Source organism: Odocoileus virginianus, chromosome 30, assembly GCF_023699985.2.
Source record: "Odocoileus virginianus isolate 20LAN1187 ecotype Illinois chromosome 30, Ovbor_1.2, whole genome shotgun sequence".
NCBI lineage: Eukaryota > Metazoa > Chordata > Mammalia > Artiodactyla > Cervidae > Odocoileus > Odocoileus virginianus.
This window is the reverse complement of record NC_069703.1, coordinates 10,227,817-10,247,234: the sequence shown is the minus strand read 5'-3', so window position 1 is coordinate 10,247,234 and position 19,418 is coordinate 10,227,817. Positions and strand designations below refer to the sequence as shown.

Genomic DNA, 19,418 nt, shown 5'->3' with positions numbered 1-19,418 from the left:
CATTGCAGGTGGATTCTTTACCAGCTGAGGCACAAGGGAAGCCCAAGAATACTGGAGTTGGTAGCCAATCCCTTCTCCAGGGGATCCTCCCAACCCAGGAATTGAACTGGGGTCTCCTGCATTGCAGGTGGATTCTTTACCAACTGAGCTATGAGGGAAGCCCAATATCAGATAAAGTAGAGTTTAGAGCCGCAGTAATTACTAGAAATAAAATGAGATGAGTCATAAATAATATGAGTTAGTCCTCTAGAAATATATGACGATCCTAAATTTGTATGTCCCTAATAATAAGCTTCAAAGTGCATAAAGCAAAAATTGACAAGAAGATAAATCTATAATTAGGAGGCTAATTTTAACTTTAAAACAGAAAGTAAAAACTCTACAGAGCATGTTCTCTGATCACAGAGTAAAAGTAGAAATTAAGAGCAGAAAGACAATAGGAAAATCTCCTAACAGTTGGAAACTAGAAAATACACTTCTAAATAATCCATGGATCAAAGAGAAAGTCTCAATGGAAATTGAAAAAAGTACAATGAACTGAATGAGAATGAAAATGCAATATATCAAAATTTATAAGATATAGTCAGAGCAATGCTGACAGGGAATTTTATAGCATTAAATGCTTGCACTAGAAAAGAAAAAAAAAAGCCTCAAATAATCTAAGATCCCACTGCAAAATATTAGGAAAAAGGGAGAGAGAGAGAAAAAAAAAACATAAATTAAGCAGAAGAAAAGATATAATGAAGAACAGAAAAAATATTAGGAAAAAGGGAGAGACAGAGAAAAAAACCATAAATTAAGCATAAGAAAAGATATAATGAAGAACATAAATCAATGAAATTTAAAACAGAAGAGTAATAGAGGAAATAAAATAAAATAGCTCTGTCAGTCAGTCAGTTCAGTCACTCAGTCGTGTCTGACTCTTTGTGACCCAATGAACTGCAGCACGCCAGGCCTGCCTGTCCATCACCAACTCCCAGAGTCCACCCAAACCCATGTCCATTGAGTCGGTGATGCCATCCAACCATCTCATCCTCTGCAGTCCCCGTCTCCTCCTGCCCTCAATCAATCTTTTGAAAAATCAATAAAATCAACAACCTTCCAATCAGACTGATAAATAAAAAATAAAAGATACTAAAATAAGTAGTGAAACAGAGGATATTACTACTGACTCTGTTGTTCAATAAGGAAGTATACTATCAATAGAATAAAACAGAATACTACAAATAACTCCATACATGTAACTTTGACAATATAAACAGGCCAACTCCTAGAAAAGTAAGAATTACAGTAACTCACATAATATAATTTGAGCAGCCTTATAATTAACAAGACAGTGAATTCATAAATATAAACCTCCCCTAAATTTCTAGGTCCAGATGGTTTTGCTGGAGAATTCTGAAACCAAATGTTTAAAGAGGAATTAACATCATTTCTATATAATTTCTTCTAGAAAAAGAAAAGTAACACTTCTCTATCCATTCAATGAAACTAGTATGACCATGATATGAAACCCAATGAAAGGACCAAAACACTCCAAGACTACAGACCAATATCCCTCATGAATAAAATGCAAAAATTCTTATAGAAATATTACCAAGTAAAATTTAGTAATATATGAAAAGAATTAGATACTGTGACCAAATGGGTTTTACTCCAGGATGCAAAGTGATTCTCTGTTTGAAAAGTAATAAATGCAATCCAATGAATTAACATGCTAGAGAAAAAAAATCACAAGATCATATCAACTGAAACAGAAAAAAATAACATTACCCAAACCACAATACCCATTTATAATCAGGAAAAAAACCCCTCAGAAAACTAGGAATTAAGGAGAACTTCCTTGACTTGATAAAGATATCCATAAAAAACCAAGCTAACATGATAATTAATGTTGAAAGGTTGAATGCTTTCCCAAGATGAGGAACAAGTCAAGGAGCTCACTTTCGCCATTGCTGTTCAACACAGAACTGGAAGTTCTAACCATTGTAATAAGACATGATAAGGGAATAAAGTTAGAAACTTGCAGATGGGAAAGGAGGAATGAAAACCTAATGTTCTCACAAAAATCTATTTGTGATTTTTCACTGAGCCTCTATTACCATACTGGAAATAACTAAAATGTCCCTCACTAGGTGAATGATTAAACTAATTGTGGTACATCCATTCCACAGACACAGCAATGAAAAGGAATGAACTATGGATACCCACAACAACTTGAAGGGATCACAAGGGCATTGTTGTTCAGTTGCTAAGTTGTGTCTGACTCTTTGTGACTCCATGGACACAAAGAGCTCACCAGCCTCTTCTGTCCTCCACCATCTCCCAGGATTGTGTGAGAAACAGCTAATCTCAAAAGGTCACGAACTTCCCCATTTATGTGATTCCATTTATTCATTATTCTAGAAATGACAGAATTATAGAGATGCAAAACAGATTAATGACTTCCAGGGGTTGGGGATGGCGGAGGGAAGGGTGTATAACTATTAAGAGGTAGCAAGAAGGATAACTTTGTGTTGACGAATAGTTCTGCATCTTGATTGCAGAAGTAGTTACATGTGTGGTAAAATGGTACAGACCCACACCCACACATTGTACCAATATCTTGATTTTCATACTGTTATGTACGATGAAGCCACTGGAGAAAACTGAGTCAAGGGTACAAGAGATTTCTCTGCACTATATTTTAACTTCCTGTTACTTTTTTAAAAAGTTCAAAATAAAAAGTTAAAAAGTAATCCTAACTATATGCAAACATGGTTATACATAACAAATATAAGCATATGGTTATGAAACAAGCAAACAAAATTACATGAGGTCATGCTGGCAAGAACTGTTCACCCAAGCTGGAAAGAAATTTACTAAATGCAGAAGTAAGAACATTTGGGACACTCCACTCAATTTTAATTCACTCCTAGGGGATTAATAGTGCTCAACTGCAGAATGGTATAAATGCCCAGATAATAGCAAATATAATATTAGCTTAAACTTTAATGATCCTTATTAACTGCCAGAGGCTGATTTCTGTTTTGTTTTATTTTGTGTTCATGTGTAAACTCAGTTCAATTCTTGTAACAACAGCGTTATGTAGGTACTACAATCATGCTCATTCTATAGATGAGGATACTACACCAGAAAGAAGATAAAAAGGAGATGTGTAACTGTATTGGTATAAACATTTCCAAATAAAAATATATTAATGAGAGAAAAAAAAAGGAGTGCTATAAGGATATCCAACCAGGCTTTGCTCTAAGGATGGGCATGGCTTGGGCCCAGTCTAGCTACTGACCTTGACATAGAAAATTCACTCCATCTACAGTGAAGAGAATCTTCCCCCTAGGCTTGTGCTCAGAGGTCTTGGCAATTGGGAAAACCAGAGGTCGAGTAAGGGCCAAGTTTGAGGGAATCCAGAGTGCTGCTCAGGCATGATTGAAAATCTATGCAAAACAATGGCTCTTGAATTTTATTCCTGTCTGGGTTCATATCAATTCCCAGTCAGCTCTCCAGAGAGGAGAGTGTTCCACCACGTATAAATATTAAAACATCTCTTTAAGATGTTGGACACTTATGAGTACTAACATTAAAACTAGCTGTTACTGCACTTTCTCATCCCACTGATTATTTATTGTTTGAAAGGATAAATACAGAGAAGCAATTGACCTAACAATGGCCTATTCTTGATTACTCACTGCATTAAATACAGAAATTATGAAGAAGATACTTTGTAATCTGTCTCTAGCATCAGCAAAGATTATGTAATGAAAAGGTATGTGGCTTCGCCTAAAAGATTAATGCAAACCACAGGTCACAAGAGGCTTGGGCTAAGTGTGGTAAATCAACACAAATCTAGCACTACTGCAGAGAAGTAGGTCAAAGCCTAAGGCTTCTGATATGTCTTAGTTCCTCCATAGCTTTGAGCAGGATGTTTTCCACCCATGGGACATCTAATATTTTTTAATGGAATGAATGAATGAGGGAGAGAGGGATGGCAGGGTGTCTGGCAGGTGAGGAGCAACATGAATGCTTGTTGCATGTTTAGTGAATTCCAACATTTTAAACATCAATCTACAGTGATAAGTGTATTTTGCATCATGTCCCAATATTCACCCACATACATCCACTGTATATATATGGCTCAGAGTTGAAAGAATCTCCTTGAAGTGCAGGAAACCTGGGTTCAGTCCCTGGGTTGGGAAGATCCCCTGGAGAAGGGAATGGCAACCCACTCCAGTATGCTCGCCTGGTGAATTCCACGGACAGAGCAGCCTGGTGGGCTACAGTCCATGGGGTCGCAAAGAGTCAGATATGACTGAGCGACTAACACTTTCCCTTTCATATGCATTTTACATACATATACAACTTAAAGAAATTATGAGATAATTCTTACTACAATCTATCTGATGCTCTTTTCTATTCTTGTCAATCCTATTTTCTTAAAAAAAAATGTTGCCTGATCCCACTGAATTGATTTCAAGGTGTACAAATAGGTTACAACCTGCAGTTTGAAACTCCCTAGCATAGCTGGAAGCTCATGAATAGATTTTGGAGTCAGACCTGAGCTGGGATCCTGGCTCTGTCAACGTATAACCCATGATACTAGAGGTAAGTTTCTTAATTTCTCTGAGCTGCTAGTTTCACACTTGAAAGAGATACCTACTCTACAGAATTCCCTGTTATCTTTTCAAAATGTAAATATGAACAAGCCATCTCCATTTCAAGGGTTCCTGTAGCTCTTGAGTCTAAATGCTCCATCTCAGATTATATGTCCTTTAACAACAGGGCCTGAGTTCCCCTGCATCTTTTCCCTCTGCTGCTGCCGCTGCTAAGTCGCTTCAGTCGTGTCTGACTCTGTGCGACCCTATAGACGGCAGCCCACCAGGCTCCCCCGTCCCCGGGATTCTCCAGGCAAGAACACTGGAGTCGGCTGCCATTTCCTTCTCCAATGCATGAAAGTGAAAAGTGAAGGTGAGGTCGCTCAGCCGTGTCTGACTCTTCTCGACCCCGTGGACTGCAGCCTACCAGGCTCCTCCATCCATGGGAGTTTCCAGGCAAGAGTACTGGAGTCGGGTGCCACTGCCTTCTCCGCTTTTTCCTCTGGCTCACCCTAATTTACATGCCACACTCTAGCTCTTCTGATTTATGCGGTTCCCTAAATGTACCACATCTTCTCACTGGACTTTTGCGTATGTTCTTCTGCTTGCCGGATTAATTTCTACCTGTTCTTTAGGTCACGATATAGATTCCCAGGAGCCTTCTTTGACCACCCAGATCTGCATTCAGTGCCCTTCTCTTGGGGCTTCTACAGCCCCTTTGGCCTACCCTCCTCATAGCACATCACTATTACTATTTTAATGTGTCAGCTGCATCCCTTCAGAGGACAGAAGATTCTGAATTCTGTTCTATTTGTGTTATCTATATGTCTAAAAATTATGTATATTCCCTCACATCTTTCTTAGTAAGCAGGATAAATTAGATGAATCTATCCTAAGGATCAGGACATTTGTTTGAAAAGCAGTCAAGTCAGTGCTTACATGACAGCCTTAAGAAGTCAGAGTAGTCCTTTGCCAAGCATTCCTCAGATGTGCTCCCTTACTAGCAGTGATTGAGGGTGGCATGGAGGTGGAGGTCTTGGAAATGGATGGGCATTGAGTACCAAATTTCCTTGCCTAGCTCATGCATAATAAAGGGGAATGTTGTCTACATTTGTCACTCCTGGAAGCTGACAATTTAGGCAGACATAAGTCTAGCAGAGTCCCAAGAGTAGGGCTCTCAGAGATGGAAAAAAAAAAATTAATGAGAACATCAAGTTTGAAAGAGAGGGGATAGAGGAAAGTAGAGTTAATGGTATATCAGTTACTATTAGCACTTATCTGGCCATAGATTCTTTCATTAAGAGATTTCTCATTATTCTTTAAAAGTCACTTAAAAATTGATGGTAATATGTTCTAAGAAAAAAATCTGATTACTTTGCTCAACTGATGAATTTTAACTCTCTATGGATATGGCATTTATCACTGGGATTCCCAAACTGAAACAAGAACACTTTGGCTCTGTTTGCAGAAACTAAAAAACACATCTCCAAGTAATCTACTGTGTTCACTGTTCAAATCCCTACACACAGCCTCACAAAGCTGTGAACAGAAGTGAGAGAAAAAAAAAAAGCAGTGCAATGAAAGCAAATTTAACAGGAAAAATCATGAGAGAAAGACTTGGGATAAACATCAACAGAGGCAACAACTCTGCATGACACAGCTGTGACTCAGTGAAATATTAATCCTCTGAAATCAAGGAACTGTTTGGGGGAGAGACATCAATGATCCTTCATTGCCCCAGGAGCACAAGCAATGTTCACAGCTGGCCAGGAAGCTTTCCGATTAATACTTTTTCTATATTTCATCATCCTTATCTTAGAACCTCCCCAAACAGACTTTTTCTCTATGTTTTTAGTTTTCTAGGAAACTAAGACGGTATGTCCCACCTTGTTTTACTTCAGTGATATTAGAAGTTATTCAGACTGAGATCTGTCTTAGCTATAAAGGAGGACCTACATAATAAGAATAGCCTCCCAAGAGGAGTTAATAAAAATATTTTTGGGGGTGTTTATACAGTGAGTAATTTTGCTCTATAGCAGAAACTAGCACAACATTGTAACTCAACTGTCCTTCACTTAAAAAAAGAATATATTTGAAAGGAGTGCTATGTAGCATCAATCTATAACTTTTGCATTATTAAAGAGAAGTACAAAAACAAAAGAAGAGAAATAATCTAGAGGTAATCTGTGGTAGTTTCCATGGAGTGCTTCCCTAAAAGCCACTAGAACTCCTTTCTCCCTTTGCTTACTGGAAATATGAAACAGTATTTCTCAGTACCATGTTGCAACTTCAAAGACAGGTTTTGACAATGAGAATTTGTTGGGGTCTTTTTGGAAATATTTTCAAAGGGATGAACTTGACTGGCTCGTTTCATTGGCCATTTATACCTTTCCCCTACTTTCTTCTTGGAGAGTGGACACGAAGTCTGGAGCTGCAACAGCCACTTGAGAATCATAAGGTAACATGAGAAAAAGACCTAACTATTGGAGAAAAAAACCATGAAATCAGGCTACTTTATGAGGGCCAGGACCACCTACATTCCTTAAAAGCTGAGACAAATATATCAGTTGGGTTTTCTATTGTTTACAGCTAAACAGGATCTGACCGGATCCACTATTGCTATTGACAGCTCTTCTGAGGCCCCTAGAAATTCAGCTACTCCATTCTGTGGACAATGTTGAGCCCAACTTTGAACCAAATGAACGTAGGAATAACGGGGTGAGGAGGACAGCATTAGTTCTGATGACAAATTTTGAGACATCTAACATATGTGTTAGTTGCTCAGCTGTGTCCGACTCTTTTCGATCCCATGGACTATAGCCCACCAGGCTTCTCTGTCCACAGAATACTCCAGGCAAGAATACTGGACTGGGAAGCCATTCCCTTCTCCAGGGGAATCTTTCTGACTCAGGGAGTGAACCTGAGTCTCTTGTGTTGCGGGCAGATTTTTGACCATCTGGGCCATCAGGAAAGCCTAGGAACATCCAAGTCATGATATTTAACAGGTGACATAGTAGCTAAATGTGTAATAAAAGTAGCTAAGTACACTCTTCACTTATGCTGGTGATAAGACTGAGCTAAGAAAATCTTAACTGTTTTCTCGTTTTTTGCCTTTTCTCCTCACACTCTTTATGATTGCTTCTACTTTTTGTTTTTGATGACTGAAACATTTCAGCAGGAGTTTGGACTGAAATTAGGAATTAACCATTGACCATGTGACTATGGAATGTAACAGTTTTCCAAATCTATGACTTTGAGGAGTCAATAGCCAGATATAATCAACAACCTTCCTAGATAGTTATATTTAATTCAATAAACTTGTCGATATATAGCCCAATAATGTAAAATACAGTTCAATAATATATAGTCTAATAACATTCCTAAATATGGTCAACATTTATTGTACCAGGCACTGGGATAATTTCATTTAACTCACAATGAATAGGAAACAGTGTATACCTTTGTTTCCATTTACAGTGAGGAAAAATGAGCCTTTGAAAAATTAACACATTTGAAACAAGGTGCTAGAAAGACCAATCCATAGCCTTAGGTCTTTGCCAAATTGAATGCACATGCAATTTCATGATTTTTTAAAATATATCCTATACATACTACCACTCTAGTGGAATATAAAAGGAGTGTTAGTCGCTCAGTCATGTCCAACTCTTTGTGATCCCATGAACTGGGGTCACAACTGGAGGCCGCCAGGTTCCCCTGTCCACAGAATTTTCCAGGCAAGAATACTGGAGTGTGTTGCTATTCCCTTCTCTAAGGGATCTTCCTGACCCAGGGATCGAACCTGAGTCTCCTACATCGCAGGTAGAGGCTTAACCATCTGAGCCACCAGGAAAGACCCTAATAGAATATGTACTGTGCTAGTGCTATGCTTAGTCGCTCAGTTGTGTCCAATTCTTTGTTACTCCATGGACTGCAGCCAGGCTCCTCTGTCCAGGGTGATTCTCCAGACAAGAATACTGGAGTGGGTTGCCATGCCCTCCTCCAGGGGATCTTCCCAACTCAGTGATCGAACCCAAGTTTTTCACATTGCAGGCGGATTCTTTTCCATTTGAGTCACCAGAGAAGCTAATATAATTATTTATTTATGAGACAGCTTCAGCTTTTAGACTTAGTTTCTTTAGGGCAAAGATAGTCTCTGAACTTCTTTGTATGACCTATGGAATACAACAGATGCTCAATAAAATTTCATACAAAAATTGATGAAGATCGGCTGGGGAATCAAGGTCATTTCACTGGAATATTGAGGAACTGTGCATTGTTTGTCAATTCAATTTCACAGCTGCAATATCATCAGTCAATAAGTAACTATTTAACAAATAGATATTAAGTACCTGGTATCACATGGACCACAGAAAATTTTATATTGCATAATTAAGTCTAAATGGATACTAACCTGGAAGAGGAAAAAATTTGTCTCTAGGATTTACCAAGAACAATTAATTTCTTTTCTTGTCAGGGCTGCTAGATTGGTAAATCAAGGGTTCTTGCAAACACAGTGTACATTAATATCAGTAAGATATCTGACAGTCTTCCATGATGTTCATGGCATGAACCAAGAATGCACACCAGATAAACAGTAGACTGGATTAATAGTTAACTGAACATCTGAAAGAGCGCTGATTAATGGAGGTCTCAGGTGATGAGTTGCAGGGATTATACTTGACGTTGATCAATGATCCTATCAATGACATACACGAGTCCACACTGATTAAATATGAGAATGGTATAAACCTAGCAAGGCTAGCTAATATACTGGAGGACAAAAATCAATACTTTAAAATATCTTTATTGGCTACAAAAATTGGCCAAGCCAACAAGCAAATATTTAACTTGGTGCAATATAAGCCAATAATGACAGCTAATAAAAAAAGTTTAGGCTGCATTAACAAGTGCAGAGGACTAAGACCAAAGGATCTAAGAGTCCCAAAGATTTCTGTGTTTTCCTGGCCACATCTGAAACACAGTACCCAACTGTGCATGGCATCCTCAGCAGAGGGCAGTTGGAAGTTATAAGTTCAGGAGACTTGAATGTAGGCAGAATACGGCTACTAAGAAGGCTAAAGATGTCCATTATAAGACTAAAATAGCCAGAGGAGTTTATACTGAAGAAATGATTATACTTCTCAAGCTTATGTGCTTGTTTTCTTCATCCTTGTAAAGCCAGCTCTGAGCACAGAGCCTGCCTCATGTTTTGAGTTCAATAAATATTTGTGGATGAAGGTGATAGCAGCCATGTCAAATATCTGAAGGGCTAAAAGGGAGCTTTGGATGCTGTGTCTAGGTAGGTTGATCTTATCTCTGTGGTCTCTGCTAAACAATTGTCTCCTAGTTTTAAGCTAAGGTTTTTGGCTGCTTCTTATTTTCTCCCATCTTCAATGCCACTCTCTTAATCCAGACCCTTGCCATCCCTCACTACTGTAATCGTATCTTAATTTGTCTAACCATCCAACCATCTTCCTGTTTGTCTGCCACCAAACTGGCAGAGCTATTTCCTCCAAATACAGATTGATCAGCTCATTCCCCAGTTATGGCATTTTGATGGTTCCTACTGTACACAGGATTCCCCACTACCCACATACTACTGCTATTCTTCTGTAGCCTCGGGAAGGCAGCACTATTCAAGCATAACTTCAGAACCCTTCTTACCATAGATCTGCAGACAGCTACTACCAATCATAAGGTGTGAATACAGGATGGAACCTATTCATGCACAACCTGGCTCCAATCTGCTTTCCAGATTCATCTTCTGTCACTTTCCTTCCCATCTACTCTCCATGTCCTGAGCTTCCCTAACGTGCCCGGCTCTTTCCAGCCACTTTACCCCTGTGCAAGCTAACTTGTCTATAAGGAAAACAATTTTTCTTCTGTATCTGATCAATTTGTATGAATCCTTCCAGAACTAGTTCAGATATCATTTCCTTTTGGAGACCTTTTGCGAGCAGAAGAGTTAGAAAAGCTTCTTTTTCTTCTCTTTACGTTAAATTGCAATTATCTATTTCTTTATGTGTTGATCTCCTCCTCCCTAGAATATAATTTTCTCTGGAATGGAACCACCTCTTAGTCATCTTTGTAACATTCCTAGAGCTTGAAACAGTAGCTAGAACAAATACTCACTGAGTGACTGAAAGACTGTATAGATGACTAAATGAATGACAGGCCTCTAACTGTAAATAAGATAGGGTTAGAGCTCAGAGTTCCTGTCTATGAGCACTATTGCCACAGCAACTTTCTTAGACTTACTAGGACCCAGGCATGTTGGAGAGTTCAGAATTTCATTGATAAAAACAAGTAATAGTGATGATGATGATAGCTAACATTATTGAATGCTAATTATGTGCTGAGACAAAAACTGCTTAGATTTAAAGAACAAGGAGCAGAACAAATCTTAAATATGGTTAAAGATAAGAACAGAATAAAGATAATTCTGAGTATAGTTACGCTTTGATACGTTACCCCGAAATATGACAACTGTCTAAAACTCCACCTAAAGAACTTTAGATCATTTATTAATACAGAGAGGTTAGAGCCAAAGGAAAGAATATTCCTTACACATGTCTGGGCTATGCAGCAAAGAAAAAAAAAACATATACTTTTTCTGATATCATTCTATAGTGGCTACAGTTACAATTATCTTAAGAAATTTCTGTCCAGGTCAAATCTACGTGGGTGAAAATCAGTATCAGGTAGAGTTTTCTAGTGTTCCAAAGGATAGCCATATGATCTAGAAAGAAAAATAAGCCTTTGGTGACAAAAATTTGATGAGTAAAAGTGCTAACTGTTGTATGCTCCTCTTAGAAACTTACAAGGTATGTTAGTTATTGGGGATAAGAAGACAGAAGTAAGAAAACCTATTCAGTATGGCTTAACCCAGACTTTTTTCACATGCATTTGAACCATGAATTTTTTTTTTTATTAGAATGCTTAGTATTTATTTTCATGGAATTAGAATCAGAAACATTGGCTTTGGAGGCTCATAGAAACAGTTCTGCACTGGAATTCTAGCAGAGGGCACGTGCCAATGCAATGAAGATCTATCTGATTCAGAGAAGGTAAGATTGGCTTTTGTCTGGGCCAGAAGAGACTCAGGCCTGGTACCATCATTTACGTGATAGAAATTCAACCCTTTATAAAGGCTTGGGAGAAAGAGATCAGCTCTTAATCAGTCCTTTGAATTAACAGTTTTGTTACGGCTGTCTCACACAGTCACAGGAATTTATATTTTCATTTTATCCCAAAGAAAAACTTGACCATCTTTCTTTAATACTATCAACCTGGAAGCTTGACAGTAAGGATTAAAAATTGCTCCTTCCTTCCCACTTGGTTATTGGAAAGGCTCTGAAAGGTAATCAGTCTTGTGAAGCTGCACTTTACAGTCTGCATAAAAACGCCATGATTTTCCTTCCTCTCCCCAACCTAATTGAAAGTGCATAATATCACCCAGCTGGGGAAATGTAAATGGTAAACATATACAATATATCATGCTATCACACAAAAGCTGGTTACTAATAGGGACTGGGTGGTTGTCAGGACCAAAGGGAATCTGGAAAACAAGTCTTTTTTTTTTTTTTTTCATCTAGAGTAAGAGTTCTTTGTGCCTGCCACCCAGCCACCCCCCCCACCCCCCAACACCTCCTCCCTCCAGACTTCAAGTTACAGCAGATTAAACCAAGGTCAGTCAGCTCATTCCTTGTGTGTGTAATTCCAAGCGTCACCTAACAATATATATTGACTAACACTCTCTTATACCAGCCTTTCAAGAAATGAGGCATTTTGCTTCTGGCAGGAGGTGGGGTTGGGATGATCCTGTTCCCTACCTCCTTTGATTGTACTGACAGATGGCCCTATTATCTCTTTCCTTGGCTGCTAAACCTTAAGATCCTTGGCCTTGTCACCTCTTATCTCCCTCTACTTCATCAAACTCCTTTTGCAAAGATTATCTCCTTTTCTACCTCTGATCACCTAGGAATATCTATACAGGATCACACATGCCTTCAGCAGAAAATCTCAATCTTTTCAAAGTCTTCTGCAATTCAGAGGTTATCTACTACAATTAAACCAACTTAGAAATCAACACTCTCTTCTCTGGCCCCTCACCTTCAAGAGTCATGCCATCTTCTAGAATCCATCTTTTATAGTAGGACTCTTAGGAGAAAGGATAACATCCCTTCAAAGAGTTCATCACTAGTTCTGTTATAGCATTCCTTCAAAAATTGCTCCCTGTTGCCTCATGAACTCAACTACTGCTATTCATTCATGCCTCCTTATAACTGGCAATTGTTTTATTTTTGATGGCTGATACCTTACGGGTAGGTCAAAGCATAGCACTTGTCAAGAGTACTATGTCATTTCAGTTTTAATAGGTTGAAGGATATATTTTTATCTGCTTCAGCAGTGGAGATGATTTGAAACTTACTGAATTAAAACCACATTCATCTTTCAATAAGTTACATTACCTGTCAGCTGGTACTGGTGGATGGTATGGCTTGTTGACCTTGGCATAGAGACTTTCTAAGTGGTCTCTGTCTGGAGACAGTGGACGGCCATCTCGAGGGTAGCCCAGCGGTCCAGCCCGAGGGGGAGATGGAGACCTGTAGACGTTTGCTGATGTACATGGTTCCCGGAAGTGGTTCACTCTGGCATAGTTGGGGTCCACTTCATCATCGTCCATATCATGCAGTGATCCAATTGCACCAGTAGCATAATCAATAAGACCTCTTGCCTGCTTTTCCCTTAGCTCCTGATGTTTTGCTCCAATCCTGAAAAATGTAGAACAAGATGTATGTGAGTTTAAATGCTGATACAACGATAGACTCTCCTGAGTCTATGTTAACTACTTCTTGTCAGTTACTTAACTGCCACTTTTCTGGATACTGAAGATCCCACCATGAAGAAATGCTAATATCAAACTCCACCGGATTCATTTTATATCTCTGAGCTTCATTTATTACATTATTCCCTAGTGGCGCAGACAGTAAAGAATTGGCCTGCAATGCGGGAGATCCAGGTTCGATTCCTGGGTTGGGAAAGTCCCCTGGAGAAGGGAATGACAACCCATTTCAGTATTCTTGACTAGAAAAATCTCATGGACAGAGGAGCCTGGCAGGCTACAATCCTTGAGTTCACAAGAAGTCAGATATGACTGAATGACTAACACTTTATTTGTTACAGGGTCTGGAAGATCCCCTGGAGAAGGAAATGGCAACCCACTCCAGTATTCTTGTCTGGGAAATCCCATGGACAGAGAAGCCTTGTGGATTGCAGTCCATGGGGTCGCAAAAGAGTGGGACATGACTTAACAACTAAACAACACCAGCTTTACTTTTATAGCAATGCTATAGGTATTTTAACATTTTGTCTGATGATGACTAGGCTGATTGCAAAGTCAGAGGCTGATTTTTATTAAAATTTCTTCCCTATAAATGGGCTGTGCTCATGGGAACAGTCCATCTTTGGTGTAATATTCTAGAAGCCGACCTTGGGAAAGCGATGCATGTCAGAGAGCCCATTAGAATCTTATACTTTGTCTGTGATTTTCTTATTTGGTGCCTTCAACTTTTAGTATATTCTTCTAAAGAAAAAAAGCTTGCAAAAATTGATTTAACTATGAAAAAGAAATACAGAGGCTTTCTGGTCAGTAAAAGCAGTGGTATCAGAGATAATTTATAAGAGACTCTAAGTTTTTGGTTACACAAATGGGGATCATTGTGTTTCATTATACAGGGACTAGGGACAGAGTAAAATAGTGAAATTAATAGGCTCCTGACAGAGACGAATTGGCACATATAAGTGAATTAAACACCATTACTGGCAGAACTCCACAGCACTAAAGCCTTTAGTGATATTACAAAACGCTATTGCTAATCAGTGTACTGTGTAGACTACCGGGAGTGGGAGCAGTAAAATACAGTTCAGTGTATTCCAAACCCATCTGAATTTTGAGAATTTGACATTTAATCTGGAAAGTGTTAGATTGGATCTCCTAAATTCCCAGTTACATGTTAAAATGGACAAGTCACTGTGGCATCTTAGTGGATGATGGTGACATGATGGTGTCTGGAGGTGTTCTCCACTAAAGAGGAAAGAATGCAGTCTCATATCACCAGGCAAATAAGGTGCATTCAGTACAGGAGGAGAAAAGTAAGACAATGCTGGCTCAGGTGGTGAAAGAAAGACTCAAGAAAGGATGGGGATAAATCTGAAGACCTGGGCTCAGAGAATATGAAAGGATTGCGGGCTAAAAGTGAAAGATCTATATCTGCCTGGAAATATATATTGAAGGCCTACATGAGTGACAAAATAAAAACTGAATTCTCTATCTTTTCCTCTTCAAATAAAAACATCTGTTTTTGCACACAGCAGCTAGTTTTATTTTACAGAACATCAAACTCTTTGTAAAAATCTTTAAAAGCCACGATCTTTCAAGGTATTTTCCTTTTGGTAGAATGGCTTTTTTTCCCCCCTTTGAGTAGAGAGGAGGAAGAAAAGATAAAAATATGAAGAAGAAGGTATAAGACAAAAAACCAGTATCTTCAAGTCACAACAGATGAAAATAAATGCCACAATATATTATTGCATATCTCTTTTGACTAGGTCAAATTATGTACCCTACACATAAGTAATGAGACGAATTTATATTTTGTGCAAAGGGGAGCTTGAATCTCCAAGGGATGTTGAATGAAGATGAAAGGAAGATTACACAGTAGGGTACCCGTTAAGAGGCCCTGCCTGTCCTCTTTCAATGCACATTAGTCCCAGATTCATGGATGTTTGTTTTGAATAATTTTTGATGAAGAAGATAACATGCTCCACTCTGTAACAAAATAATCTTTCTAGGGATGGTGCAGACTGGACTATCAGAGGATGCTTGCTGCACTATGATGACAGGGATGGATATCCATTGCAAATAGAGAATAGGACATCAATAAAGTTAGGGGGTGGGGTTTTGTGTGGTTGCTATTCCTCCGAAGTGGGAGACCTTCTAGAGAAATCACTCAGAAAGATGAACATCTCAGGGTTGCCACACAGGGCTACGCTTATGCATTAATGAAAGAGTAAAATACCAAGCTTGATTTTTCAAAGAATCACAGAAACAGAACACAAGACTCTGTATTCCTTATTTCATCACTTCTCTTTCTCAGAGGTTTTCTCATTAATTAAGCTTGCTGAGTATGTAAAGATTCTCAGATGAAAAGTACTCCATATATGCAAAGCAGTATTTTATCTTGTACTTTTCCTTTCTAAAACAAAACCAAATTTCTCCTTGATCTTCTCTGTGCCACTGAGTGCTTCAGTAACTAATTTCATATTAATCACTCGGTAGGTGAAATAGTAATTTCTCTGAACCGCCATTATTATGCCATATATCAGGATCTCTCTATGTCGGGGAGGACAAGGCAATCTCTGAAAAGGGGTATATGGAAGCAGAAAAGACTCTCTCAAGGGAGAAAGGGCAAGGAAATGGATTTTCTTTTTTTGGTTGTTCTGACCTCCCTCTGTCCCAATTCAGTGTGAGAATTCTAATTGTTTATAGTCATTTCCACATAGATGTCTCTTTACCACTGGGAATTCAACCTGTTAAAATATCTATTTTTCAAAATAGTCCTGGATAATATTCCCTTTTTATTGGATGGTACCACCAGGTTCCTCATTGTCCCCAGCACACTGCCTTTGAATTGTTTCAATCCCCTCCCTCTGTTTTCCCCTACAAAAACATTGTTGTTTCTTTTTTCCATTATAACTCTTGGATGGTATATTTTATTTCCATTTCTATAGCCATAGACTAGTGTCCAGGCTTTATATTGCCTGGTCTGCACCATCCAGCATAGTGGGCATTAACCGTTATGAGGCTATATAAATTTAAACTGAAATTAATTTTTGAACATCTAAAATTCAGTTTCTCAGTTTCATAAGCCACATTGCAAGTACTCAACAGCTAAATGAGCTCCGGACTTCTATACTGGACAGTCCAAATGGAGGCTAATTCTATCACTGCAGCAAGTTCTATTAGGTTGTGCTGGCAGGATTATGCTAAGATTTTTTGTATGTCACCACATCCCACTTTATACCTTAAAAGGTACTAGCATAATCTTCTTCAAAGAGTATTTCTATTGCATCACTGTCAGATCAAGGCTTTCTAAAAAAAGATTGTGATAAATGATGGCACAAGAGTGTGGTTATTCCACTTTGTTCCTTGAATTCTTAAATGAATGAATGATCGAGAAATTGAGAAAAAATTTCATCTACCAAAGAATTAGGATACAGTTATAGTTTCAAACTATGCAATAAAATTTGAACTCCATCCAAAACAGGTAGTATGTCAAGTCAATATATAGCTTCTTCTCTAGCAGGGTAAACATTTTACTAAAAAGTAAGAGAAAGAAACCAGAGAATTACAGACAAACTTCTGATTAGAAAAAGAGAGTTTAAAGACAGGGGTAGGACACTGGAATTGTAGGGTAAATCTTTGTGAGGTTCCATCCTGAGAATGGAGGAGAGATAGAGCTAAAAGAGAGAAATTTCCTTCTACCTTGAAGAAACTTCATGGAGGTAAATGAAGAGAAGAGAAAAGAACATCAGTCCACTCTGTAGCTGATAAGGCAGGATGACCAGAGCAAGATAAACAAACACAAACTTAGCAAAATAAAACCTTAAATCATCTAAGAGACTTCACTCTTGTTGTGATTTAGCTGCTAAGTCAAGTCCAACTCTTTGCAACCCTGCAGACTGCAACACACCAGGCTCCTCTGTCCCCCACCACCTTCCAGAGTTTGCTTAAATTCATGTCCATTGACTTGGTGATGCTATCTAACCATCTCATCCTCTACTACCCACTTCTCCTTTTGCCTTCAATCCTTCCCAGCATCAGGGTCCAGGGCTGATATCTTGTTACAGCGATCTGCTCTCCCAAAATGTCAGGTCATGGAAAAGCTATCAAGGCAGTGAGCTCAGACCAGGTCTGAAGACATTTTGAGAGAATATATGGAACTGAAGTGGCTCGTAACCTTAGCTCATTAAGCCTTGTCATAGAACACTGTATTTTAGTATAGATTTAACAAAAAATACCATAGAACATGAAATTAACTTAATGGATCACAATATGTATTCAAAAAATTAAATACAGTAAAAGAGAAAATATTAGAGGTTCTTGCATGCAGTAAGCATAAGTATGGTGTCAAGAGAAAAACCAAGTCATCTAAAAATCCAGGCAAATTCAAGCTGGCCTCAAACATGAATAAAGACAAAAGAAAAACATTTCAGAAAACATTCCAAAAAACATTTCGGAAAAGAATGCAACACTTGTTGACCCATCTTGAAAAATTACTTAATAGTGAAATGCATCCAACCAAGAATTGAATTCAGATTAAGAATTCAGCCAAGCAAAGCTGGGGAATGACAGACATGGAGGTGAGAAAAACATTCATTTAAATAAAAAATGAAGGCTAAACATTTATTTGTAGGACAAATCATTATAGAAAAATGTAAATATTATAAACTCTGATAATATAAAAGTAGTATCATTACACTAATAAGGAGGTGATTTGGGGGAAGTATTAATACTCAATGTACTTATTTCCCCATTTTTTAAAGAAAGCATCAGCAGTTACCACTTAAAGTTAATAAATATATGAAATACAATAACAAAAAACCAATGAAACAAATTATGAGCAGAAGAGAAATACAAAAAACAAAAGCCCAATGATAGAGCAGAAAATAAAAAACAGAGGAACCAGTAAAAAAGAGAGTAAGAAAATAGGGTAAAATTTATGCTATAACAATAAGTGAAATGGAATAAATTTCTTTATTATAACTAAAGGATTGTCACTTAGATCATGAACTCATTATTGCCAAATTCAGACTTAAATTGAAGAAAGTAGGGAAAACCACTAGACCATTCAGGTATGACCTAAGTCAAATCCCTTACGATTATACAGTGGAAGTGGGAAATAGATTTAAGGGACTAGATCTGATAGACAAACTGCCTGATAAACTATGGACAGAGGTTCATGACATTGTACAGGAGACAGGGATCAAGACCATCCCCAAGAAAAAGAAATGCAAAAAAGCAAAATGGCTGTCCGAGGAGGCCTTACAAATAGCTGTGAAAAGAATAGAAGTGAAAAGCAAAGGAGAAAAGGAAAGATATTCCCATTTGAATGCAGAGTTCCAAAGAACAGCAAGGAGAGATAAGAAAGCCTTCCTCAGCAATCAATGCAAAGAAATAGAGGAAAACAATAGAATGGGAAAGACTAGAGATCTCTTCAAGAAAATTAGAGATACCAAGGGAACATTTTGTGCAAAGATGGGCTCAATAAAGGACAACAATGGTATGGACCTAACAGAAACAGAAGATATTAAGAAGAGGTGGCAAGAATACACAGAAGAACGGTACAAAAAAGATCTTCATAACCCAGATGGTCAGGATGGTGTGATCACTCACCTAGAGCCAGACATCCTGGAACGTGAAGTCAAGTGGGCCTTAGGAAGCATACTATGAACAAAGCTAGTGGAGGTGATGAAATTCCAGTTGAGCTATTTCAAATCCTAAACGATGGTGCTGTGAAAGTGCTGCACTCAATATGCCAACAAATTTGGAAAACTCAGCAGTGGCCACAGGACTGGAAAAGGTCAGTTTTCATTCCAATCCCAAAGAAAGGCAATGCCAAAGAATGCTGAAACTACCGCACAATTGCACTCATCTCACACGCTAGTAAAGTAATGCTCAAAATTCTCCAAGCCAGGTATCAGCAATACATGAACTGTAAACTTCCAGATGTTCAAGCTGGTTTTAGAAAAAGCAGAGGAGCCAGA

At 38.3% G+C, this 19,418-nt stretch overlaps 1 protein-coding gene across 2 annotated transcripts in view; it reads right to left on the bottom strand.

The window, feature by feature from the left end:
* PARD3B (par-3 family cell polarity regulator beta) overlaps positions 1–19,418 on the bottom strand; it is a 1,140,410-nt gene that overhangs the window by 161,344 nt on the left and 959,648 nt on the right. For both annotated transcript variants that reach the window (XM_070458512.1, XM_070458513.1), the window contains one exon: positions 13,064–13,366. In XM_070458512.1, coding sequence (XP_070314613.1) covers positions 13,064–13,366 — 303 coding nt within the window. The remainder of the gene's footprint in view (positions 1–13,063; positions 13,367–19,418) is intronic.